This window comes from Canis lupus, chromosome 2 (genome assembly GCF_011100685.1).
Source record: "Canis lupus familiaris isolate Mischka breed German Shepherd chromosome 2, alternate assembly UU_Cfam_GSD_1.0, whole genome shotgun sequence".
Lineage (NCBI taxonomy): Eukaryota > Metazoa > Chordata > Mammalia > Carnivora > Canidae > Canis > Canis lupus.
The window spans coordinates 30,848,655-30,875,944 of NC_049223.1; the positions used below are offsets into that span (position 1 = coordinate 30,848,655).

Here is a 27,290-nt window from a genome sequence, read left to right on the forward strand (position 1 = left end):
ACACCGAGGCTCCTTCCACAGTTTGGCTCTCGTGGCCATTGCTGCTATAAACATCGGGGTGCAGGTGTCCCGGTGTTTCACTGCATCTGTATCTTTGGGGTAAATCCCCAGCAGTGCAATTGCTGGGTCGTAGGGCAGGTCTATTTTTAACTCTTTGAGGAACCTCCACACAGTTTTCCAGAGTGGCTGCACCAGTTCACATTCCCACCAACAGGGCAAGAGGGTTCCCTTTTCTCCGCATCCTCTCCAACATTTGTGGTTTCCTGCCTTGTTAATTTGCCCCATTCTCACCGGTGTGAGGTGGTATCTCATTGTGGTTTTGATTTGTATTTCCCTGATGGCAAGTGATGCAGAGCATTTTCTCATATGCATGTTGGCCATGTCTATGTCTTCCTCTGTGAGATTTCTCTTCATGTCTTTTGCCCATTTCATGATTGGATTGTTTGTTTCTTTGGTGTTGAGTTTAATAAGTTCTTTATAGATCTTGGAAACTAGCCCTTTATCTGATATGTCATTTGCAAATATCTTCTCCCATTCTGTAGGTTGTCTTTTAGTTTTGTTGACTGTATCCTTTGCTGTGCAAAAGCTTCTTATCTTGATGAAGTCCCAATAGTTCATTTTTGCTTTTGTTTCTTTTGCCTTCGTGGATGTATCTTGCAAGAAGTTATTGTGGCCGAGTTCAAAAAGGGTGTTGCCTGTGTTCTCCTCTAGGATTTTGATGGAATCTTGTCTCACATTGAGATCTTTCATCCATTTTGAGTTTATCTTTGTGTATGGTGAAAGAGAGTGGTCTAGTTTCATTCTTCTGCATGTGGATGTCCAATTTTCCCAGCACCATTTATTGAAGAGACTGTCTTTCTTCCAATGGATAGTCTTTCCTCCTTTATCGAATATCAGTTGACCATAAAGTTCAGGGTCCACTTCTGGGTTCTCTATTCTGTTCCATTGATCTATGTGTCCGTTTTTGTGCCAGGACCACACTGTCTTGATGAGCACAGGTTTGTAGTACAACCTGAAATCTGGCATTGTGATGCCCCCAGATATGGTTTTCTTTTTTAAAATTTCCCTGGCTATCCGGGGTCTTTTCTGATTCCACACAAATCTTAAAATAATTTGTTCTAACACTCTGAAGAAAGTCCATGGTATTTTGATAGAGATTGCATTAAACGTGTAAATTGCTCTGGGTAACATTGACATTTTCACAATATTAATTCTGCCAATCCATGAGCATGGAATATTTTTCCATCTCTTTGTGGTAAAAACCCAGTAGGTCTTCATTAAAATGGAAAGAGACGGGATACTTGGGTGGCTCAGTGGTTGAGAGTCTGCCTTTGGCCCAGGGTGTGATCCCGGGATCTGGGATCGAGTCCCACATCGGGCTCCCTGCATGGAGCCTGCTTCTCCCTCTGCCTGAGTGTCTGCCTCTCTCTGTGTCTCTCATAAATAAATAAAAAATCTTTTAAAAATGTTTAAAAAAATAAAATAAATAAATAAAATGGAAAGAAACATGAATGTTCTCCTGAAAGCATATGGGATCTCCCCTAAACATATGGGATCATTTGAATATCAATATAATAGCAATTTAGGAAAAATGACCTCAGATATCAAGCCATGCGTCTTTCTCCATTGTCCCTACATTCAACAATGTCTATCTCTTTTTTTCAAGTTTTCATTTATTCACTTGAGAGAGGGAGAGATGGAGAGCACAAGGTGGGGAGGGGCAGAGGAAGGGGAGAAGTGGACTCCCCACTGAGCAGGGAGCCCGATGTGGAGTTGGATCCCAGGACCCTGAGATCATGACCTGAGCTGAGGGCTGCTGTGTCACCGACTAAGCCCCCCAGGCTTCCCTTTCTGTTGAGTGTGACTTGTTTGGGACAACCTCACAGATCTGGCCTTGCCCACCCAAGCTCTCATGAAGGGCAGGCTTACTGGGTCAGTCGCCTCCACACACCTGATCTTGATTAGAGCTGTTTATTGGGTTTTTAACTGGATCGTATTCCTCTTTGAAAAATTATGGAAAGCCTCTTTGCTCTGAGTTTGTGGCTTTATGACGACAGCAGAAAGGATTATGTGATGGACTGTGACATATGTACGGGTTGTGTTTTTTTTTAATATTTTATTTTATTTATTTATTCATGAGAGAGAGGGAGAGAGAAGCAGAGACAGAGGCAGAGGAAGAAGCAAGCTCCATGCAGGGAGCCTGTTGTGGGACTTGATCCCGGGTCTCCAGGATCACACCCCGGGCGGAAGGCAGGCACTAAACCACTGAGCCACCCAGGCGTCCCCTACAGGTTGTGTTTTTAGACACACTTCACAATTAAGACACTGTACACATAGTGGCCACATGTGTTTTTCCCCAGGACACAGGCCACCAAGCTGGGATGTGGCTGCGGGACGTGTGAGCATCTTCATTGGTCGAGTCTTCTTTCTTCACACCAGCTCTGTGTGATCCTCTTTTCCTGTTTTATGTCATGTTCACAGAATTTACTCTTCGTTCCATGGTCTTTATGATTATTGAAGGGACTTCTCATTGTGTATCTGACCGTGGGTCTTTAGGTCTCCAACGTGAAGCCAGGGATCAGAAGCAGGGGGCGGGCATGTCTTAGGCTAACTACACCTGAACCTATTCCTTCCTTTTGGTCCCACGCCACACTTTATCTACAAAATGCGAATAGGGGTGATTTGTTGAGTTCAGGAGCAGGATATTTGACCCAAGATGAAGTTTCCAGTTGCTTTTGAAAAAACCAGGAGATCTGGGCCAGTGTTTGCCTCCATAGAGCAGTCATGGACAGGTGCGGGGTGCCGCTCTACTCTTCGTAGAAGCCATGGGGTCCCAGGCTTGCCCCTCTCCACCAGCGATCACCGACTGCAATTTTCTTTTTCTTTTTCCTCTCGATCCCTTTTGGCATCTCAGTCGGTGCATCCCAGCCCCTGCGCAGTGTCCAGTCCACCATCTGGCCCTCATTGCCAGCACATCAGGAGGGATGTACAGACACACGGCCGCTCCTCCTGTCCACACCTGCTCTGTGTCTGCCTGTCCTGTAAGATTCCCGGACCCAGAAAGGGTCGTCTTGTCCATTCCATGAGACACAAAACACCTGCAGCTCTTGCCACCGCTAACTGAGGGTGCTTGCAGGTTTTCCGAGAGGGGCTTACGGACCGGGCGCGCTCTGGGCAGGCGGCAAGCATCCTTCGGGTTGAGCGCTTCTGAGTGTCTTTACTCGGGGCCGAGCTGTTGCTGTGCCACCAAATGTCCCCCTGGCACAGCCGCCGGCCCTTCTAGCACTTAGCGACTTATGGCCTGCATGTATCTGTGTGTGAAAAACAAGTGATCTATTCACCCCAAATGAAATTACCTATCGTGTCTCCCTTTTCCTCAGCAGATTTGACCCCCTGGGACATACAGAAGTATAATGTGTTTTTAGTCGGGTTACCTTGTGGTCACAGGGGCTTCCTGCTATTCGTTTATATACTGTGTTAGCCTGGAACACAGAAACAGCGGGGCTACCCAGGCCTATTGATGAACAATAACATTTTCAATATTTTTTTCTGTGAAAGCTTCGAATTCATTTTGAATTTGTTAGACATGTATTTTGAAGGTATTAAAAAAAAAAACACAACTCTTTCCCCCACTTACTTGCTTAAATGGCATGCACATGATTGTTGTGAGCGTCTTGAAGTGTAGAATTAAGGATTTTATGTTTCCGTCACTGCAGTAACACTATTTTTCCAGGAAAAACACAGCAATTTTTTTGGCTTTCAAATATGCTCCTTTAATTATGCATGGCCTGGAAGCCAGTTTTTATTAGGCTAAGCGCTAATGGCTGATTAAAGCTGATAGCCACCATCCTTTACAGTCTTCTCAAATGCTGGCTGAAGTGAGAGCATAATGCTTGAATTTCCTGATAGGAAAGAATTATAAGCTATTTTACTATTATCAGCAAAAATGCCTGTGAATATCGAGCTTTCAAACAGCCAAAGCTTTGTGAGAAAAAAACATGACCACACTTGGTAATAAATCCTACGACTGTAATGGTGTCAATCGGCCTTTTCATCGATGACTCAGTAAAGAGCATGTGTCTTTTGTAAACATCTCAGAGGGATTTCACAGAGTAGCAGGTTGATTCAACAGAAATGTTGTAAGAAGACCAAAGAGCACACGCTAATTCCCCTCCTCGCATCACAAAGGCAAACTAGTCATGGGATTGGCACTTCTCCTGCTCTCCAAGTGCATCTCTGTTCCATAAATATCCCCTCAGCCGAGGCCGTAGGACTAAATAATAGGATGAAAAAAACCACAGAAACCAAAAAAACCAAAAGGCTAGTCAGCACTGAGTGTGCTCTCCTCCCGCCCATCCTCTGATTCCCTGGTTTGTAATTACTCGATAAACTCCAATGAGTTGTAGCTTAAAAACACAGCAAAAGGGTTTCTTCTTCATCCACGTTTTACTGAGCCCAGCAGGCTGGTGGGTGTCACCTTGGACAGCAGGGTGGGGAACGCCGGCAGTGGCTCCGGGTTCTCAAAAATTCACGCTTGCACTTACCAGTCATAGACTCCAACCCCAGGGCTAGAAGGGGTCTTTTATATTATTTTATCTGATTATTTTAATTTTTCTTTTCTCTCCCTCCCCCAGAAAACCCTTTCTTCATATCCCACACCTCCCCTTGTCCCCTCACATGTCCCTTTTTTTTAATCTCTCCAAGGACTTTATGGAGCACATTTTTAAAGTGCTTACGCGAGCCACTCCTGTGTCAGAGACAGTGTAGTGAGGTTTCTGCAAGGACAGGACTTTGTGGGGTGAATCTATCCGGATAGACCCAGGCGTGCTGCAATAACAGGTTAGTTTTAAAACCCCACTGCTTTGCACAGCTGCCATGGTATCTTGCTTGTAGGGCGTCTGCTCTAGGTGTGGGTGGCCGTCCAGGATGCAGGCCTCCAAAGTGTGTCGCCGTATCGGCTGTGGCACTGGCAGGCTCCTTGGTTAGCACTGGGGGAAGGAGCAGTTGCCAAGCGTCATGGGGCTTCTTTATTCCCTCAGCCAGGAAGTGACCAACCATGCACCTCTGCTCACTTCTCATTGGCCAGACCCGATGACAGAGCCTCTCATAACTGCAAGGAAGCTAAGCAATGTGTTTGTGTTAAGGAGAAAAGCCTGGATTGAGGTCATGTGAACATAAGGTTTCCGGGAGACCCAGGCTGGGCCTCTGGGCTCCAGCCCCATTGCTTTCTCCATGACACAGCACGTGTCCTGCTATCCCTCTGCTGACCCATCCTAGAGGTAAACGGCAGCGTTAACGGTGGATGCTCCATCGGGATGATCTGTGCGTGTTTACCTGGCGCCCACCACATAGTTCAGAGTAACTGCTTGTTTTACATATGGCAGGACAAGCCCAGCCAGCAATTAGAGCCTTTAGTTTGGTAATGTTAAACATTAAACTAGCAAATACAATTTCTTAATAAGAACTGGGGATTTAAACACCTTTTAAGAACCAAGTTGGTGGGGCACCTGGGTGGCTCAGTCGGTATCTGAGTTGGTATCCGCCTTCGGCTCTGGTCATAATCCTGGGGTCCTGGGATCAAGTCCTACATCAGGCTCCCTGCTCAGTGGGGAGTCTGTTTCTCCCTATCCCTCTGCCCCACCTCCTCAGCTCATTCTCTATCTCTCTTTCTCAAATAAATTAAAAAAAAATATATATATATATATCAGTTAGGTAATATATACACTTAGACATATCTAGTTTGAGAGTTAGACTTGAAACCAAAGGCAGAAAAGCATCACGTATTCTCAGGGAGGTCACCTGTAACTCCTTCTGCCTTGGGCAGATACACAGGTTGATCTACAACCAACTAGTGGTCTGACCCTCTGCAAACCAGTGAACCCTTCCAACTCTATTTCCTCTAATTTGTTTTCTGACCATAAAAAAGAACACATGTTTATTGTGATAAATTTGAAACTTACTGAGGATTATAAGGAAAATAAACAGAATAAAATATTCTTAACATGTCAGTGTTTCTCTTTACTCATATATGCTTGTGGGTGTGTGTGTATCCATATATATGTGTGTATTTAAACAAAATTCGTACTTAGGTAATATTATCTTGTCTCACATGTTTTACTTAACATAAAAATGTGGAAATTATATTTCCATGGTATTAATTAGTTCTTGAAAACATAGTATTAACATTTAACAGTAGAATAGAAGCACTGTTAACATTGCATCTTACTGAGTCATTTCCTTATTTGGGGTATATAAGAAATTTCTATTTCATAGTATTCTATGTAATGCTGTAGAAAACATCCGTGTAAATAAATAATGTGTACATCTCTGATCATTTCTTCTGAAGACACAACAAGAATTGTAACAGTGGAAATATAACTATGTTTCATATTATTTATGTATATTGCCAAATTACCCGAAAAATCTTGAGTACATTATTATAATTTTCTTTTAAAAATTTCCTTTTAAAATAATTTATATACAGTATTGCCTTATTACTTATTACTTTTGGATGGTTGATCAGGTCAGGCTTTTTTAATCATCTATGTATTAGTTGGTTATCCTTCTTTTGTTAATTCCTGCTTTTCTATCCCCAGTTTTTCTAATGGGTTATTGCACTTTCTTGCTTTCTTTTAAAAAGCTCATTTTAAACAAATAATATTAATGTTATCCTTTTAAATTCCAGTTACCCGTACTTCAACATGACAAAAATCGTATCAGTCTTGGATTAAAAGAGAAAAAGACACAAATGTTGAGTTATCAGCATTAAGTTAGAATGTCAAGTAAAATGTAATGCAGAAGCATTAGTCTTATGGTAACACTACTAACAATTACTAGTTTTTGACTGTTCACTATGGGAATGGAGTTACACACTCCACATACACTAGCTGTTGAGGACTTCTGGAACATGGGTATTATTTTTCCCAGTGTTCCCATGAGAAAGCCGAGGATGGGCAAGATCACATAGCTCGTCTGTAGTTGTGCAATTGGCATCCTCTGGAGCCGGGATTCAATTCTCGGTTTTGTGTGCTCCAAGGCCTGCCTTCCGGTCATTATGTTCATCATAAAAAGCTCAGCCACAAGCACCACAAAATGTGTGGGAGTGAGATCCCAGGGAATCCTGCAAAAGCTATTATAGCCATCTCCAGGATCCTGATCGTCAAACTTCATCTAAATGGTTTGGTAGAGATCTTCCACACTCTCAGCCCTCTGCCATGAAAATGCAAGTCCTCCAGCTAGAGCTGGAAAAGTCAGAAACTGACGTATCCAATGTCATGTCCTGAATAGTTCTGGGAGAGTTTCTAAAATGATTTTTATTTTGTACCAGGGATTAAAAATTACATAAGATGCACAGGGAAGATTTCATCATATGTAAAAGGTGTCTGAGTTTGGGGGACTTTGAGATGAAATCTCTAACCACATGCCCCGCATACTGCAAACCCCTGGGAGCTGTGTAAGCATCAGCGCTCCCACACCTAGGTTCTGATGAGAGGAACCCTAGAACACACTGGAAAGCAGAAATTAAGACCCCAAACCAGCACAGTTGAAGGACTGTTTTACTATTCCTGTGCATTTCCTTCCACAGAAGTGGAAGGCAGAGGATGATGCTGAACATCCTTGGCTCAAGCACTGTGCTGAAGAGACGATCATTTGGATTCTGTTTATGCATGTAAGTTAATATCTATTTGGGAACTGTCTCCGTCTTTGTACTTAACACTTCCTTAAATTAAGGGACTTAAGGATCTATTCCATCTTGCAATATCAGTCTCAGAGAGGTGGACGTAATGGTTCTGTTTTCCAGACAGACACAGGAGAAAGCATTTGCTGGGAGAACTTGCTGAATGGGATGGGGGCCTGAGAACCCAGGACGTCTCAGTCTGGTGTTCTCTGGTCAGGTAGGAGGTGAAAGGGGGGGACCAGCATTACTCATGGCCAGCAAGTCCCGCCCATTGTGTATAAATTCAAATTCTGCAAATCAATCACATTTCAGAAAAGCTTAAGGGGTTCAACATTACTCATTTACATTCCTTTCTTGATGATTAAACATTTATTAAGCACTTGAAGCATGCCAAGCAGTTACACTTTCTAGGATTCTGATTGCAAGTTTGGAAAATTATATTAAAATCTACAAATGTTCATACTCCTTACTTAGTGTTGGTTTAGAAATTTATTCTAAATAAATGTCAGATATGCACCTAAAGATTGATTATGAGGATCAAAACATTATTGAGTTTAGAATAAAAATGTCATTTAAAAATAAATTGCTCTGTGCGTGTCTCTCTGTCACACACACACCACACACAGCTATCAGACCATGTGATTGTTATCACATTAATGTCAAATAATTGATTGGTGGCCAAACTAATCAACCTTTGAACTAATAGTGTTTGTTGAGAGTAGAGAATTTGTAATTCCTGTGCTCTTTCTAGCCAGTGGAAAATGGAGCCATATTTATGATTTTCCTTAGAGAACAAAAGAGTATTGACTCTACTGAGAATTATTTTTAAATGATTTAATTTAATTCTCATGAAAATGTGAATATTTTTCTTAAGTAGTGCTTACTTATTTTTTTTATTTCTGGTTTTATTCAAGTACAGTTAACATTCAGTGCTATATTAGGTTCAGGTGTACCTGAACCTAATAAATAAACCTAGTGATTTAACATTCTATATATTTTTCAGTGCTCATCACAATAACTGACTCTTAATCTCCTTGACCTATATCCCCCATCCTTCCACCAAGCTCCCCTCTGGTGACCACCTGTGTGTTCTCTCTATTTAAGATTCTATTTTTTGTTTATTTCCTTTTTTCTCTGTTTGTTCATTTGTTTTGTTTCTTAAATTCCATATATGAGTGAAATCATATGGTATTTGCCTTTCTCTAATTTATGTCACTTAGCGTTATACCCTCTAGCTCCATTCGTGCTGTTGCAAATTGCAAGATTTTATGTTTTTATTGCTGAGTAAAAATCCATTGTATATATACACCTCATTTAATTTATTCATTTATTATAGATGGACACTTGTCCATGTCTTGGTTATTGCAAATACTGCTTCAGTAAACAAGGGTGCATATATATTTTTGTGTTAATGTCATTTTCTTTAGGTAAATACTCAGTAGTAGAATTACTAGATCATGTGGTATTTATGTTTTTAACTTTTTGAGGAACCTCCACACTGTTTTCTGTAGTTACAGCATCAGTCTGTATTCCCACCAACAGTGCACGAAGGTTCCTTTTTTCCCACATCCTTGCTAACACTTGTTATTTCTTGTACTTTTGATTTTAGCTACTCTGACAGGTGTTAGATAACATCTCATTGTAGTTTTAATTTGCATTTCCCTGATGATGAGTCATATTGAGTATCTTTTCATGTGTCTGTTGGCCATCTGTATATCTTCTTTGAAAAAATGTCTATTCAAGTCCTCTGTGTTTCATTGGATTATTTAGTTTCTTGGCATTGAATGGTATAAATTCTTTATGTATTTTGAATATTAACCCTTTATTAGTTATGTCGTTTGCAAATATTCTTCTTCCATTCAGTAGGTTGCCTTGTTTTCTTGATGGTTTCCTTCACTCTGTAAAAGCCTTTTAATTGGCAAAGGCCGAATAGTTTAATTTTGCTTTTGTTTCCCTTGCCCTTGGAGACATATCTAGAAAAATGTTTCCATGACTGATGTCAGTAGTTTCCAAGAAACTACTATCAATATATTCTTCTAGGGATTTTATGGTTTCAGGTCTCACTTAAGTAGGATATACATTTCTGATATCATTTTGTTGAATTGTTCCTTTTATCATTATGTTGTGTCCTTTGTCTCTTGTTACATCTTTGGTTTATGTTTGTTTGATTTTTTTTTTTTTTTTAAGTAAGCTCTATAGCCAATATGGGCTTGGGGCTTAATCTCACAGCCCTGAGATTAAGAGTTGTACGTCATACTGACTGAGCCAGCTAGGCACATTTACATCTTTGTTTGAAAGTCTATTTTGTCCAATATAGGTATTGCTACCCCAGCTTTCTTCTCACTTCCATTTGCCTAGTAAATTTTGCTCTATCTCTTCACTTTCAGTTTGCATTTGTCTTTATATCTGAAGTGAGTCTCTTATAGGCAGCACATAGATGGGTCTTGCATCCATTCAGCCAGCCTGTGTCTTTCAATTGGAGCATTTAGTCCATTTACATTCAAAGTAATTATTACTAGGTATGTATTTATTGCCATTTTGTTACTTGTTTTCCAGTTGTTTTTATAGTTCTCTGTCCTTGCTGTCTTCCATTGTAGTTTAATGGTTTTCCTCAGTGATCTACTTGAATTCCTTTCCTTTATTTTTTATCTATTACAAGCTTTTGACTTAAGGTCACCATTAGGTTCATATTAACATCTTATGCATATAGCAGTCTGTATTAAGTTGATGTTTGCTTCAGTTTGAACCCACTCTAAAAGCACTATATTTTTAGTTTACCCTCATGTTTTGTGGCTATGAGGTCATATTTTATATCCTTTTGTTTTGTGAATCCCTTGACTGATTTTTATAGTATAATATATTTTACTACTTCTGTGCTTTAACCTTGTACTGGTCTTATAGGGTATTAATCTACCAGTTTTATTATGTATGCATTTACCTGTGAGATTTTTTTTTTTTCATGTCATAACTTTCTTACTCCTGCTTATGGTCTTTTCTTTCTACTCAAAGACTCCCATTTAACATTTCTTGTAAGGCTGGTTTTATGGCCATTAACTCCTTTAACTCTTGTTTGCCTGGGAAACTGTTTATATCTCCTTCTATTCTGAATGACAGGCTTGCTGGATACAGTGTTCTCTGCTGCACATTTTCTCCTCTCAGCACCTTGAATGTATCATGCCACTCCCTTGGGGCTGCCAAGTTTCTGATGAAAAATCACTTCATAGCCTCTTGGAGTTTCCCTTGCATGTAACTATTTTCTCTTGCTGCTTTTAAAATTCTCTCTTTAGCACTACTTTTTACCATATTAGTTATTATGTGTCTTGGTGAGGACCTCCTTGGGCAAATTTTGATTGGAATTCTCAGTGTCTCCTGGATGTGGCTGTCTGTTTCCTTCCTCAGATTCAGTAAGTTTTCAGCTACTATTTTCAGCTACTGTTTTCTGCCCCTCTTTCTCTCCCTTCTCTTTTTTTGGGATCCCTGTAATACAAATGTTATTATGCTTGATAGGAATCACTGAGTTCCATTAAATTATTCTCATTTTTGTATTATTATTTTTTCATCTTGCTGTTCAGTGTGGTTGCTTTCCATTACTCTATCTCCTACCTCACTTATCTATTCTTTTGCTTCCTTTAGTGTACTATTTATTTCTCTCCAGTGTATTTTAAATTTCAGTTACTAAGTTCTTAACATCTGATTGGTTCCTTTGTATATGCTCTATCTCCTCATTGAAGGTTTTACTGAGATCCTCTATTCTTTCTTACATCCAGTATCTATCTTTATGACCATTATTTTTAATTCTCTATCAGGCATATTGCTCATCTTCATTTAATTTAACTATTTTGCTGTGGTTTTGTTCTGTTCTTTCATTTGGGAAACATTCCTCTGTCTCCTTATTTTGTCCAACTGTCTGTGTTTGTTTCTATGTATTGAGAGTCAGTTTCATCTCCTGATCTTGAAAATAGTAGCCTCATGAAGAAGACATCCTGTGGTGCTCTGCAGTGCAACGTCCCCCCTGTTTACCAGAACCTGACACTTCGAGAATGTCTCCTATGTATGTGGTGTGCATCCTCCTATTGTGTGGAGCTGTATTTGTCTTCAGTCCAATTGGCTGCAATGACCTGCTTTGCCTGTTGTCAGCAGGTTTTGATCCCTGTGCTGCTAATGGGCTAGTCTGGAGCTGTTGTGGTTTTGTAGTTGAGTGGGGTCGGCAGTTAGAGTAGGTGCCTGCCTTCAGCCTGTTTTCTGGGGCTGCAGTTGCTTGGAACTGCAGTGTGATTTCCCTGCCTTGTCCCCTGGGAGGCTTTTGTTGGTGGATTAAGCCTGCTTACAAACCACATGCCTGCCTCCAATTGATCTGCCCAGGCTCCAGTGACCCTGAACTGCAAGACTCTCTCCCTGTGCTGCCCCCTGAGAGGTTTCTGTTGGGGGGCAAGGCTGCAGTTAGATCAGATGCCTGACTGTAGATGTCTGTCCAGCCAGGGCTATAGACACACAGATCAGCAGAGGACTCTCTCTGCACTGCCAGGTTCGGCCGCTGTGGCTTCAGTCAAATTTGTGGTTACCTTCTCCTCTCCCCAAAGCAGGAGTCAATTGGAGTGGGGCTGGTCCCTGCCCAGGCCTGCTTGCAGAATGAGATGCAGCAGGAGCAGCTTTGGGGGGACTCCTGCTGAGTGGGGCAGGTTGGATGGGTGGATCCATGGGAGGGTCTGTAGGGTGGAGCTTGTGGTGTTAACAAAGTTGGTGGACACTGTTCATTCTCGTTCCCACAAGTGCCTGGGTATCTATGCTGGCGGGGCAGAGGGTTGGTGCCTGCTAGCTCTTTTGTTCTTGGAGAAGACTCCTGAAGATCCATGTGCCTCCTGTACATGTTTTGAGATCAGCAAATAAACCTCCTTCAAGTATGCCCCAGGCAGTTTTCAAACTGTTGTTTCTATGCTGCCTGTACCGAGGGGTGGTTTTTGTTATGTTGCCTTTAAGGGTAGAGACTCAGTTTCCTATCACACTCAGGCTCTCCCAGAGCTAAGCCCACTGATTTTTAAAGTACCCAGTTAAGGCTCACTGGTTGTAAAATCCTGTGAAGTTAAGTCCCACTTGTTCTTGAAGCCAGATGTTATGGGGACTTGTCTTCCCAGTGAGGGTCCCTCATGCGTGGGGTGTCCGGGGTGGGGTCTGTCCCTCCCCATTCTCTGGGCTTGTAGTGTGTCCTGTTTCTGGTTAGTCTCATCGAGAGTTTGGTCCTTGACCAAGTCTCTGCCCCTCCTGCTCTTTTCGTGGTCTCCTGTCTACATTGAACTATGGGGACTCGTTGGGTCATTGTCAGGGGTAGTGGCACTGGTGCAGCTGTTATCCAGGTGTGTCCATGGGGCCAGGTGAGCTTAGGATCCTCTTACTCCATCACTTCCCAGAAATATCTCACTTGCTTCTTTCTTGACCATAGGCATTTCTGTTTCTAAGGAATCTCAAATTATTTTTCTACAGCTTACTTCTCATTAAGCAGCAACCCCAACACCAGCAAGATAAATGGCAGTTATGTTCCAATATTGATGTGTTTGTTCCTCATCTCATTTTCTAATTTGGCAAAGATAATAAACACTTTTCTTAAAAGAATTTGGTAAAGAAAAATCGTAGAAATAGTTTTATCGTATTCAAGCCTTTTCAGTATCTAATTTCGGTGAAGTAAAGGGTAAGATTGAGTAAAGAAAGGAAATAGAATATAAATTCCAACTGTATTTGCTCTTTTCATTTTACTAGGGGAGCAAAATACTGTTTAGCAAAAATGTCAGTGCAAGGCACATTTAATGAAATCCACACCAGGGTTGACATATCTTGGTTGAAACTATAATAGCCATAGACAATTATTCCACACAATGTCTCCAAAACTTCTTTGAAAGGACAATTTTCACTTTTTAAAAGAACTGAAAATTTTGGGGGAGAAGGAAATGATGAAAAAATTATCCATTTTCATATACTTAAACCTGGGCTTGAGTTAGTTTTACTCGAGCAAATCTGATAGATTCCTGTTGCAAGTACCTGCTCTTGACCCATGACCCTGGCCTCTGAGGGGCCTGTTAACCAGCAGTGTCTTGACCTTTCTCTGGAGCTTATGCTCCCACCTCATGCTGTCTCAGTCCCATCTTGTGTTACTGGGGACTTCATAGCCTAATTCACTTTCCCTCACTCCTTGTGCACTGCAGCAACCCTAAGTTTTCATCTGAGAAAATCTTTATTTTGCTCTGTAAGTTCAGGGATCTCCCATCTTATAGATATGTGCACACACACGTACACACAGGTATACACACAGCCACAAACATCCATAAACACACAGACACACTTGCACACACACGTACAGATAGGCATACACACATGTGTGCACATACAAACACATATACAGAAGTGCACATCCAGACAGACACACATAGAGACACACACACATATACACACATCCATACAAACACATACAGAGACACACACACAGACCGACACACATGCACACACGCACAGACAGGCATACACACCCGCACAGACAGACACAGGCACATATAGCTAACACTGCTCAGGGCACTTTTTCCACATCTAGGGGGACTATTTTATGGACTCCCTGACCTGAAATTCAGAGTTAATATCAATTCAGAAATAATGTAATGAAAGATCAGTTTTGTAAGGCTATTTGAGCAAAGGCTGCCTTGAGGCATTTTAGAATCCCTTAGTGAACAAGTCATTGTTTTAATTGTCACCAGACTACTCCCCACATCAAAACACGTGGTGATGGGGTTAAGGTCTTCAAACATGGTCACAACATCTGTTGATCTTCATAAGAACAGGTCTTAATACTTGGGGATATGAGATTTCTGTTCCTTTCTCAGAGACTTCTGTTCCTACTTCAGAATATGTGAGAATGCTCAAGCCTCTCTTAAGAGATGGATGAGAAGTCCATGGGCTGTTGGCTCATGCCCCTTTCTAGGTGGCATTGCCATGATCTACTCCATTCAGAGGGCAGCTTGGTTTTCCCATGGAGGCCTCAGCCAGGTAGCTCGGCCCCTCTGGCTCTCATTTTCTCAGATGGAACAGGAACAACATGAAAACAAGCCCAATAGGATTGGAACGGTAAAGCGCAGAGTCTGAAAGGGGCTCTGGCAGACGAAGTGCCTGCAAGGGGAAGGGACAGCCCTCTCAAGTGTCGCTTGCCTGTACCCCTGTGTGCTTTGGCCTGGCCATGCACATCCTGTCACGTTTTACTATAAAATACTCTTCTTGTAAAAACAGACGAAGGGACTGCTGTCTGTGCTGAGTGAGTATCATTTACAAATAGATCAGGTGTTATGCAAACGTCACGGTTGGATTGTAATTTGCCCTGCACCAACCCCCCTCCCTAGTGGGATTACCATGTGTAAGATGCCTGACTAACCTCAAAGAAGGCTCTAGTACTTGCAGAGATGACTAATAGCACTGACCTGAATAGGTGATTGCTATCATTTGATGAGAAGTAAGCAGAGCTAAATGCTCACAGAGCTGAGACCAAGTCTGCTGGCCGCTCAGTAACTGCTTTTCCAATACAGGTTCCTCAGACAGGACACTGCACTCATCATCAGATCTTGGAGGAACGATTTAGAAGGTTCCTATTTTGGGGCCACCACTACGTCCAAATCTCTATGGTTTGCTAAGGTTTCCAACGGGTCAGGGGGTTCCTCCCAAAGGCAATTCAAAAAGCAATGCGGACACTCAGCCTGGTCAGGGTGAGTTTCCTGACTAGCCTTCAGATCATGTCACATCAGGACTCTGGAGACTTGGAACAGAAGCCTGCTCCCCAGAAGGTTTGAATGCTGTGCTGTAGCTTCTGCTTTGCAACAATTAAAACAGAAAAAAAAGAGGCAATTCTCATGATTTTGTGTAGTAATGAGAGCCAGAATGTATTGATTGACTTCTATGTGTCAAGCCCTATCTGTGGTAAATTCTTCCAGACATGATTATTTTCTGTTACAAAAGCTCTATACATATTTTTTAACCTGCATGTCCCAGATGAGTAAATTGAGGCTGAAGTTCAGGGAAATAAGGTGATTTGCCAAAGGATTCTGCTCATAAATGCAGATTAATCTGTGATGCTTACGGTGATTTCATTTTATGACAAATGGAAAATTATTATTTGAATAAAAAGACAGTATTTTCATTGATTACCTGTTTGTTTCTTTCTGCTTTTTGTTTCCATGGAGATCTGAATTCCTTCCTTAACACTCCTGACTATGGCAGTGACAACCGTAGACCTCTCTTCCTTCCAACCTTAGAACCGCAGGTCGGGAGTGGAGCTGTGTCTCCTTGTATTTGGGGGCAGCCTCCTAGAGTCACAGCCACCTTCAGGCTTCCAGAAGACAAAGGACCAAGAAGTCAGAAGGAGGGAGATGGGGAAACGGAAATGCCAGGAAGGTCTTCTCTCCTCTCTGGCCTCCTTACCCTCTCATTTTCTTCCTTCTCCCTCCATACCAAAGATAATTGACACTGAAGATGGTTAAAACTGGTAGCATGTTTCCGTATGGCAATAAGGCACTGAGTGTTAACCACATGAATAGTAGATTCATACCCTTTTAACCAGGATCTCCACTTCATTTTAAGAAAACAAAAAACCAAAATAGATGAAGAAATATACTCACAGACATTCATTGCAATGTTGCTTGTAAGAACACAAAATATGAAAAATGCCTTATAACAATACAAATGTATTATCTTACATTCCTGTAGGTTAGAAGTTTCTCAAGGATCTCCCTGAAAAAAATCGGGGTATGGGCAAGGCTAATTCCTTTTTGGAAGCTCTGGGAGAGAGTCTGTCTTGCTGCCTTGTCCAGTTCCTAAAGGCCGCCATGTCCCTGGGCTCGAGGCCCCTCCTCTTGTCTTCAGGCAACATCACCTCTTTCTGATACTACATGTGCCTCCACAGTTTTCCATGGACACAAGTGGGAAAAGCTCTCTGATTTTTAGGATCATCTCTGATGATCTTGGGCTGAAAGGGGTAATCAGGATAACCTCTCTTCCCAAGGTCCTTAATCTTATGGCATCTGTCGGTTCCAGGGTTAGGAAGTGGATGTTTTGGGGGGACCACCGTGTTGCCCTACCACACGGACATTGTCTTTCGCCATGAGACGTTACCCTTATCTTGCTGTTATTATAGTTGGAATTAGTTCTGCCAAGTGGTTTTGTAGTTCCCATGCTTTTCTTTCACTTTTGACAAAATTTGTTCTCCTTCCTTAATTGATGTTGAGTTGATAGAATTAATTCTTTTCTCCTTCTACCAATACTATTAACTTACTGCCTACACTTAATTTTTAAAACTGTTTCCTTTCATTTTTTTTTTCATAAAAAAAAATGTTCAAAGACAGTTTCTTCAACTAGACCGTTATCTGTTTTAACCCCCCTCCAAATAGCGGTTTTCCTATATTCGGGTTACTATTGTCTAAGGTTTAATTAGAGCTTGTTTGTCTAACACAAGTGGTCACCATCCTCACCATAACCACCACTGTCATTTGCTTCTCAACAATAACACAGATTCAACTATGCTTACTCAGGATTGTACCACTCACTCTCGGCTCTTCTATTTTTTTTTCTTCTGAGTTATTTTTTCCTCATGGAAGGATATGCTTTGTTATTTTTTTCCCTGAGGAATTGTAAGTAGTAAACTGTCTTTTTTTGAATTTATTTATTTATTTGAGAGAGAGAGAAAGTATGAGTGGGGTGGGGCACTCCGTGCTGAGTATGGAACCTTCTGCGAGGATCCATCTCATGACCCTGAGATCATGACCTGAGACAAAACCAAGAGTTGGACACTTAACCAACTGGGCCACCCGCGTGCCCCAGTAGTGAACTACCTTTTCATTGAATGTCTGAAAATACTTTTATTTCACTATGGAGTTCTGGTTACCATTTATTTTCCCTTAGACTTGAAAAAATCCATGTTTCTCTGGCTTCTGCATCTTTTATTATTGATGAGAAGTCAAGTATCAAATGCTGCATTGTTTTTATTTTTTTTATAATTTAAACTTTTTCTACAACATATTCTAAAACATAATCTATCTCCTGTACATTGTAGGTTTAGCATGATGAATGCAAACGTAGATTTTTATGGTTTTACAAGGCCGAGTACTTGTTACAATGTTTGAATGCTTTATGAGTTTCTTTAGTCCTGAAAATATTTGAGTCATTATCAAATTAAGTATTTGATTTAATTTGTATTGCCCCTCCCTATGCGCTCATTTTTCTTCATTTAAAACTTTCTTAATCTATCTTTGACATCCTTTGACTCATTGTTTTTCATTTCCATCTCTCTGCCTAGCATTTGGGATTACATCTCCAGTTGTGTCTACCTGACTATTCCCATCTATTGAACTTTTGAACCAAATTATTAGGTCATTAATTTCCAGACTTTGTGCTTGATTCTTTTTCATTGTTGCCTCTTCTTGCTGTTGTTTTATGAATGTCTATTATCCATCTGTATAATTTCTACATACTTGTCTGATTATCTTTTTCGGGTTTCTCAATTGTCTCTTTGATCCTTCTATTAACCTAGTGGTTTTTATTCATGGCTGTGGAATTCTTCATCCACGCTGTCATCACGATGGAGCATCATTTCATGTGAATATATTCTCCCCACATTAGTGAGCTTCCTTCCCTGGCAGGCCTGTTGTTTTGTCAACCTCCTGGGAATATGGTCCTGAATCAGTTTGGCTAGTAGCTCAAGGGCTTTCAGCTTGCAAAGACCATGTTCCCCAATCCCTTGTCCATATCTGAGTGCCTCTGCTTTCTTCTTCTTCTGAAAGCACATGTTTTTGTCCATAGCCTCAATGACTGGGCAGAAATATTTCAGCTTCGGTTGCAGGCAAAGATTGAGGTCTCAACCAATAGCTACCTCCAGAAGTTCAATTCCAGCTCCTTAGCGTTCCATAAGGGAATTAAAACCCTATCCTAAGTGCCCAAATATGGTTTCAGTTTACCATGAGCCATGCAACATGCCTCTCTATTTTTGTCCACAGAAATTACGCTCTTACTTTTGACTACAGCTTGCCTCTCTAAGAATTATCTATCATTGTTATGTAAATGTTCTACATATGGCATATATTATGCAATTACAAAAAAGACACAAAAAGATGATAAGGCATATTAAACAAATATTAAACAAAACCCAAAAAAGTAAAAGCAATATAATGATGATAAAAGCTGACATCTATTAAGCTTTTAATATGAAGTAATTAATTAATTCACTTCTCACAATGATCCTGTGCTTTGTTTACTAAAATCATTACCATTTTACAAAGAAGAAGACAGGCACACAGAGTTAGAGTAACCTGTCAGGGATGCACAGCACAAAAGTGGCCGAGCTTGTCCTCTTACACGATGATACACCAACTCCCCTACAGTTGACCCTTGAGCAATGCAGGGGTCAGAAACCCTGAACTCAGTCCAGTTGAACATCTGCCTATAACTTTTAACTTCCCCACCAAACTTAACTATCAACAGCCTACTGTTGCCCGGAGGCCTTACTAATAACATAATCAGTGGATTAAGGCCTGTTTTGTATGTTATATGTATGACATATTGTGCTCTTACAATAAAGTAAGCCAGAGAAAAGAATGTCACTAAGAAAATCATGAGGGAGAGAAATTCCATTTATAGTATGTACTGTATTTATTGAAAAGAAATATTCTGTGCTTACGTGAACCCACACAGTTTCAATCCTTGTTCAAGAGTCACCCACACTCAGGGGTGCGTGGGGAGTGGAGATCTACATGTGAAAACAGACTCAACCTGGGTGGTTGGGAATAAAAGTTTTTTTTTTTTCTTAATTTAGGTTGAATTTTTAAAACTGTCTACCCTGAACCTGTAACAATTGTGTAATTAGAAAAAATAGTAATGAAAGCTACTTTTTTTTACTCTGCCTTTTAAATACAAACAGTGAGTTGGTCCGAGGGTTGTGGGTTATTGTTAAGCTGTTTAAATACAAACAGTGCCCCGTCTCAAATGAACATTCCATTGCCAGGTAAGAGTAGCCAGAGGTAAAGTCAGCCAAGAGCCATATGACCTGCAGTACGGGCTGGCCAGCTGAGAAGGCGGGTGGGCATGGCTCAGGGACACCAGGGAAGGTGTCTACACCTGGGGTGGGGTGAGGAGGTACCCATTTAATCTCTTTCACTGCAAGTTTCCAGCTGGTTCTAACTATAGGCTCAAAATCACATTGAGCCCCTTCTGGCTCACAGGCTTGGTTTGGCACACCTTCTCCCATGTGCGGTTAACTAACCTTCTTTCTGTGTATTTTAGTTCGAGAGTGTTCAGTTTCTATGGCAATGATGCTATTTGAAATGTAGAAAAAGGCCACTCTAAAGATGCAACATTTCTTTCTTGTGCAACGTACACTCATTAAAATCCATGTAAAAGACCATAATCTCATGTCCACAAGGAGCCCTGGGAAGGGGGGGAGGTGATACAGATGACAAACCAGTGCTGGTGAGGGACCACTGTCACTGCTGCAGTGCTCTCCCGGGGCCAAGCAGTGGGGTGTACCCTATCCCCGGAGCAAGGACAAAGAGCAGCCAGAGCGATGGGCTCCAGGTGCCACGGAGGAGAGTCCATGAGACCAAGCCATGCAGCCCATCTGGGGCGTTTGATAGGATTTCTGGAGCCAGGCTGGTCAGAGGAAGGAGAGTTTGCCCCTGAAGCAAAAGTACAAAGCAATGGTTCGTCTGTGATCCTTCTGGAACTTCCAGAGCTGATGTATCTTGTTCTTACATCCAGAGAGCTCTGGTTAGGAAAAGATGGGAAAAATTCTACAGGCTCGACCATGAGTTAGCAATTAATCATTAAAGAAGTCTTACCCCAGATTCACGGTGGCCACTACAATTATGATACAGACACTGTGTTATTTATGAGGCATATTTTATATGCACGAAACTACACAGCCTGCATCCATAGAAGGATAAATCACCAAGTACACGTATATGGTCTCACTCTGAGTTTTGCAACATCGCCAGCAATCCCTCCTCTTCCGTGCATATTCCCTTGCTGCTGGCCTGCTGGCCACCAACAAGACTTTTGCACAAAAAAAAAAAAAAAAAAAAAAAAAAAAGAAAAAAAAAAGTTACATCCAAGGTTAAACCTCTGGTTCTTCCAGAGTAGGCAATGGTGCTCATTGCAATCAGAAATAAAAAGTAAGTCCCAAATAACCACGTGCGTGCCTTGCAACCTATTCATCAGAGAAAGCAAATGTCCATATCCCAAGACTTGACAAAGAAAAGCAGAATTTGCTCTTTTTTTCTGAGAATGTTATATAGAATGGTGCTTTCCTTAATCAAAACATGTGGGATTTCACCGCCACGATCTTGATTTACATCAAACCGAGGCAAATGTATGAATTTTATGACAGGAATTTGTGGGTTGCATGGAGGGATGTGCCAATAAGAGGATGCAACATTCCAGCTAAGAATCAGTAATTCCTGATGACAATTACCTGTCAAGGGGAAAAGGAGTAATAGAGTAATAAGTTTAGAAACGTCACAAATTAATAAATCATAATATTAGTAACTCTAAGCGTGTGATGAGCTGTGATTACACCTACAATGTGGGCTGCCAGCGAGATACACGAATAAAATATTTCAATTCATTGTCTTTGAAAAGTTCCTATTAGTGTTTTCCAAAGGAGCTTTCCAATCTGTCAGGTTCATCTAAGACGACTCAGAAGTTGATTTTTATGCTGCTATAAATGGTTATTATAGTTGTCATAAACTCAGAAACATAATATGCTAGATACTATAACAGCAAGGGTCTCAATTAACATGCTCCATGCCTGATTTTAAATAAACGTCAGTTTCTATATCATTAATTTTTCCTTTGATTTTTTTTTCCTCTAAGAAAAAAACCCAGGAGTACATGTGACAATGCAGTAATGCATATTTTCAAATATCAAAATAAAATATGGCCTAGCTGGATCTGACATAGTGCACAAATGAATTCAGAGGCAATTAAATGGAATTTCAACACTCCGTATAAAAAGGACTTGAGCAGGAAATGCGGTGAGTTGTATGCAGACATTTGATTCACTCTTTTTGTATCTATAATTTTGGGGCATCTGGAACTTTGCTAGATCATCATTTGCAATGATAAATTGTGAGTCTATTTTGGACTCCACAGAAGCCATTTCATATTCTAAAGTATGGACTTCATTTAAAAAAAAAAAAAAAATCCAAACAGGGGCGCCTGGGTGGCTCAGTCGGTGAAGCATCTGCCTTCGGCCCAGGTCCTGATCCCAGGGTCCTGGGGTTGAGCCCCGCACTGGGCTCTTCCATCAGTGGGGAGCCTGCTTCTCCCTCTCCCTCTGCCTCTGTCTGCCACTCCCCTGCTTGTTCTCCCTCGCTCTCTCTCAAATAAATAAAATCTTTAAACAAACAAATGGAGTTTGTTGTGTGTCCTACTCAGAGTTAGAATGCAAGGATGTTTGCATTATCAATGTTTCCAGGGATCGTGGGCTCTTTCTCCCTTGATGGTCTCCTATTAGGTGATCAATCAGCCGGAGTGGACAATGTTTGCAGTGATTTGGATTTCTGAGGGGCTCAGTCCTTTATATATAAAGCATCCTTTCCGTGTTAATGGGGATAGGTTTGCTGTTGTGCATGGTGACACATGGATCCAGCCTGATTCCTTACACGCCGTAGCTGGTCACAAGGAAGACGCTGGTCACAAAGGTTAAGAACCCCAGAGTTCTGAACCCCGACAGTAGAGTAAGTTAGGGAGCCGAGGGCACCGCAGGTGTGCCACTCCTAAGTCCTAGTGGCACAGCGCTTCTCAGTCAACCAGGCCGCTGCTCCCCAGCAACCCAGCTCCCCCACCCTCGTGCCAGTGGGTCTCTACTCTGCTCCAGCCCAGCTGTCCGCTGGCTGCCGGTAGCTTGCCCCCAGTCACTGCTCTGCGCGAGCATTTTTGCAGAGTTGAACGTCTGCATCATCCTTAGACTTGAGACCCTTAGAGGAAAGAGTTCTAAACTCACACACGTAGCTAAATAAAATAAATACATAAAAATGGGTGCAATGTCCCTTACTTTGTTCTTTCCTCCAGGACCATGAACACCTCATCACCCAAGTCATGCTGCAACCCCTCCTGCCCCTTCCAGTTGAAACCATGTGGAAGACACACGTGGTGAGTAGCTGTCAGTGTTCCCCACCTGTGCTTACCCATGGGAGATGGGGAGTAAAAATAGCCACGGTTCTGGGAATCAGAGATTTTAGATTCTTGTCATAACCTTGTTGTTATTAACTTTCTGACTGGCCCTGGGCCACTCACAGAATTTCCAAGTCTGAATTCTATTATTGACAAAACAGCAAGGATAGGATTAAATGAAGGGTATTTTTCTTTCCAGCTGTTTTCTTCTTTCTTTCTTTCTTTCTTTCTTTCTTTCTTTCTTTCTTTCTTTCTTTCTTCTTTCTTTCTTCTTTCTTTCTTTCTTTCTTTCTTTCTTTCTTTCTTTCTTTCTCTTTCTTTCTCTTTCTTTCTTTCTTTCAGATTTTAATTATTTATTTGACAGAGAGAGAGAGCAGGAGGAGGAGCGGAGGGAGAAGGAGAGAATCTCAAGCAGATTCCCTGCTGAGCATGGAGCCTGAGGTGGGGCTCGATCTCACGACCCTGAGATCATGACCTGAGCCAAAACCAAGAGTTGGACACTCAACCGACTGAGCCGCCCAGGCGCCCCCCCAGCTATGTTGTTTGCACCTCATTCTTAAGTTTACTCAATGCAGAGCATCCCAGTAGATGCTATGAGGTGGTATAAAGTGGAGAGGAGGCCGAGGGTCCTGTCACATTTACTATCGTACTGGGGGGAGGCAGAGGGAGAGCTCGGGTGTTCATGGACCAGTTCTGGAAGAGTCTACAGTTAGCAGATGACAGTCACACACTCGCTGTGTAGACATGAGGACAGAAACGAGACCCCTGAAGCCCCATCAGCCCTTCACCACCCTCACACTGACCTCAGTCTGGAGTACCAACCTCCTTATAAACCACGGAGACTTCGGGATGCCTGGGGGGGCTCCGTCGGTGGAGCATCAGTCCTGCTCAGCAGGGAGCCTGCTTCTCCCTCTGACTCTTCCCCACTCATGCTCATTCTCTCTCTCAAATAAATAAAGATCTATTTAAAAAACCAACAACAACAAAGCATGGAACTTTGGAAAGTGATGTACAAAGGATGCAACTATTAATGGAAGCCTCAGAGCAGAGGAGGCGGGCAGACCCTGCGCCGCCGAGACCTGCCTTCCCTTGCTTTCCCTCACTGACGGGTGGCTCCTCCCTGCACCAGGGCAGAGCACTCCCGCCTTTGAACTGCTGTTGCGGGGGAGCTCGGGAGAGCTCTAGGTAAAGCATCTTTGCCTTTCCTATTTTAAACATTTCCTGCTACTCCTTCTAAATGTCATGCAGTTTAGGCAAACAGACATCGGCCTGACATGTGGCGAAGGGAATTCTAGGACCCAAGAGCAGCAGACGCCAGCAGGCTGGACCTGAGCAGCTGGGGTGGCCTGTCACCTGCCCATGTTGATGGGTGTCCTTCCTCACCACGCGCTGTCCCTTTGCAGAGCCACACAGGCCGTCCTGCGGGCACATGTCTGGGAAGCCCCTAAACACGGGTGTGTTGACCTTTGCATCAGGTCATGGCCACCCCTCTTTGCCTCCTTCCTGATGTCCCTCGAAGCTGGCCATGCCTCTCCGCTGTTCTCCTTTGCCCCTGACTTTTTTTGTCATTTGGCCCAAGCCAATGGGCTTATCTTGAAGGCCCTTCTGAAGAGGCCATTTTTTCTGGGGAGCTTTCCGCACTTTTCCGCTGTACTGCGGCCAGTCTCATTCTGAAATGACTTGTTGGGAGAGATGGTTGCACTGACTGTGTCCCCATCTTCTTCCCAGTCTTTTCTGTCTTCAAATGATAATGGGATGCTTGGCATATATAAAGGACTCTACTGGAGCTAGCAAGTATACAAAAGCATTTTTAAAAACAGATTCTAGTCTCAAGAAACATAAGATCGCCTGCGATAATGTGAATAAATACAGCTTGATAAATGTTATATGGTAAATATGTTCTAAAAGTTCCCTTGAAAGACTGTTAACTTTCTCTAACTACTGGTAAGTGTTTTGCATTTTGAGTATTTCATGTAGATTGGATTTGTAGTTGGCCTATATCTTCTTGATTAAATCCAGTTCTAACGAAGGATTTTTTTTTTTTATTGTGATGGAAGAATGTAAGATCACATTACTGAATTGCTGAATTTAGGAAGGGAAGTTCCAAAATTATTTTTTACTAACGATGGTCTTTAAGATAAGTTCACAGCCTACTGAGTGGATTTTTGAAGAAACTAATACTGATCTACATGTACAAATTATTGTGAGTTTCAAAGAATAATTTATTTTGTTTGAATGTTACTATGAAGGAGGAGAGGAATAAAAGAGTGGAAGGGAGGAGGGGGAGAGAGAAACAAATGTCAAATTTAGAACGTTGAACTGTAATGATGCTTTACGCAAGAAAAATTTCATACATTTTTTATTTTACATTTTTAGTTTGCTTGGAAATGACTTTAAATCCGATAATGTAACATTTTTGTTCTAGAAAATGGAAATTATTTTTTTTATTTTTTTTTTTAAGATTTTATTTATTCATGAGAATACACAGAGAGGAGAGAGAGGCAGAGACACAGGCAGAGGGAGAAGCAGGCTCCATGCAGGGAGCCCCATGTGGGACTCGATTCAGGGTCTCCAGGATCACACCCTGGGCCGAAGGCAGCACCAAACTGCTGAGCCACCGGGGCTGCCCAAGAAATTATTTTTTTTCTATCCTCAGGAAAATTATTTGTTGAACTTTTGCAGCATCACTCATTGGTGAATTAACCAGATTAAGACCTAAGACTGATTAACTCTGGGGGTAGACCTCTGCATTGGAAGAACTTTTTGCAGACATTGTAGACTTAGGGAAACTTTGAGGGGGTGCAGCTTACCCAGGGGGACTTTATCTTCTCATCGGGGTGCTCTGATAACAGATTTCTGGGCTAGAACGTTGTGTTCTCAGGGAGAGGAGATGCTGAATGCCTGCTTGCAAACAAGTCCTTTCAGGGGCAGTCAGAGCCCGCCACACTCAGTGAACCAGGAACCACACTCGGTGCCATGTGGCCAGCACCATCTCTGCACTGTGGAGACAAAATTTGCTGAAGGGGACTTAAGACCCCTGCTGAGCTTGGCAGTGTCCTAGTCCACTGATGATGAAGGTGGAAAGGAAGGGGAGATGGGGATTTGGCTCTAAGCAGATTTCAAGCTAACTGGAAAAAAAATATACATAAAATAAATAACAATGCAAAGTATTTCGTGAGCAAGTGCTGATACGCATAATGGAGAAGATAACAAGAGAACTAAGGAGGTGCGGATCCCTGCCAGAGCCCCGCTGAAAAGCAGATGAAAGGCAGAGAGTTGGGTCTGGATGGTCGGGGTGGGTCAGGATCTGGGTAAACAAGAAAAGCAGGGTGAGCGGCTCGGAGGATGAATGAGCAAGGCCGGAGGCTCCCGGGTGTCAGCTGGAAAGAAGGAGGCCTGGACAGAGACCCGATTGTGAAGCGTGTTGATGACTAAGCCAAGGAATTTGGAAGTTTTCCACCAGCAGGGGAAGGCTCTAAGAAATCATTCTTCAAAATTTTAGGGGTGCTCTTCTCTATTACTTATTTGTCAATCTCACAATCACAAACAGCTCCTTGTCGGAAATTTGTAGTCTGCAGAAATATGGAGAATGGCTGTTTAAGATGAAAAAAAAAAAAAAAAAAAGAATCTGGTCCCATATGAAGAAAGGGTGGGTGAGGGGGGAAAAACCAAAATATATGGGGATCGATGAGTAGAGCAGAAGCACACGGCTGCGTTCCCATCGCCTGTAGTCATCATCAGCATAGACGCAGAAGGTGAGACGTGAGGCTCGGGGACTAACAACTGCAGGAGAGAGAAGAGAGAGAAAGAAGCAAAGGGGCTCTGAGGTTTGCTCTCGGGGGAATAATTCTACTGTGCGAGGAGGGAGGCCCCGAGAGACCCAGTCAGCCAGCCCAGGCATCTCCTCTTCCAGGGGTCCAGTGGCGTCCAATAGGAATACAAAGTGAGCCACATATGGAACTTTGACTTTTCTAGTAGCCGCATCAGAAAAAAAAAAAAAAAATTGAAGCGGAAAGGTTTTTATGTTAATACTATTTTATTTAACCTGATATATCCAAAATGTTAACATTTTAACATGGGATCGACACATACAATTTATTAGTGAGATAGTTTTTCTCTTTATGCTGAGTGTTTGAAATTCAGCACGCATCTTACACTGACAGCAGACCTCATTCTGTGTTCAACAAGTGACCACCGTCTTGGACCTGCAGTTCTAGACTTCGAGCTGATGGTGTCATAAAGGGTTAACACCCCTTCCCAGATGGGGTGACGTAGGTATTTCAAGGTTCAAATATATAGACGGTGCACGTGCACAAACACTGCCGCACCTGGACTCTCGATTCATGAGAGGCCTTGAGAGGAGAGCCAAGAAACCATTTCTAGAACATTCTTTGGAAGAGTGTGTTGCTATCATTCACCAAACTCAAGG

At 42.1% G+C, this 27,290-nt stretch overlaps 1 protein-coding gene across 2 annotated transcripts in view; it reads left to right on the top strand.

Annotated features, from left to right (window-relative positions):
* LOC106557569 overlaps window positions 1-27,290 on the top strand; it is a 175,540-nt gene that overhangs the window by 127,483 nt on the left and 20,767 nt on the right. The window contains exons 2-4 of one of the 2 annotated variants that reach the window (XR_005355397.1): window positions 7,586-7,669; window positions 21,560-21,720; window positions 22,760-22,840. Coding sequence is in view for 1 of the 2 variants with exons in the window: in XM_038530212.1 (XP_038386140.1) it covers window positions 7,586-7,669 (84 nt within the window). In the remaining variant the exon portion in view is untranslated. The remainder of the gene's footprint in view (window positions 1-7,585; window positions 7,670-21,559; window positions 21,721-22,759; window positions 22,841-27,290) is intronic. The other variant, XM_038530212.1, reaches the window with a different exon arrangement.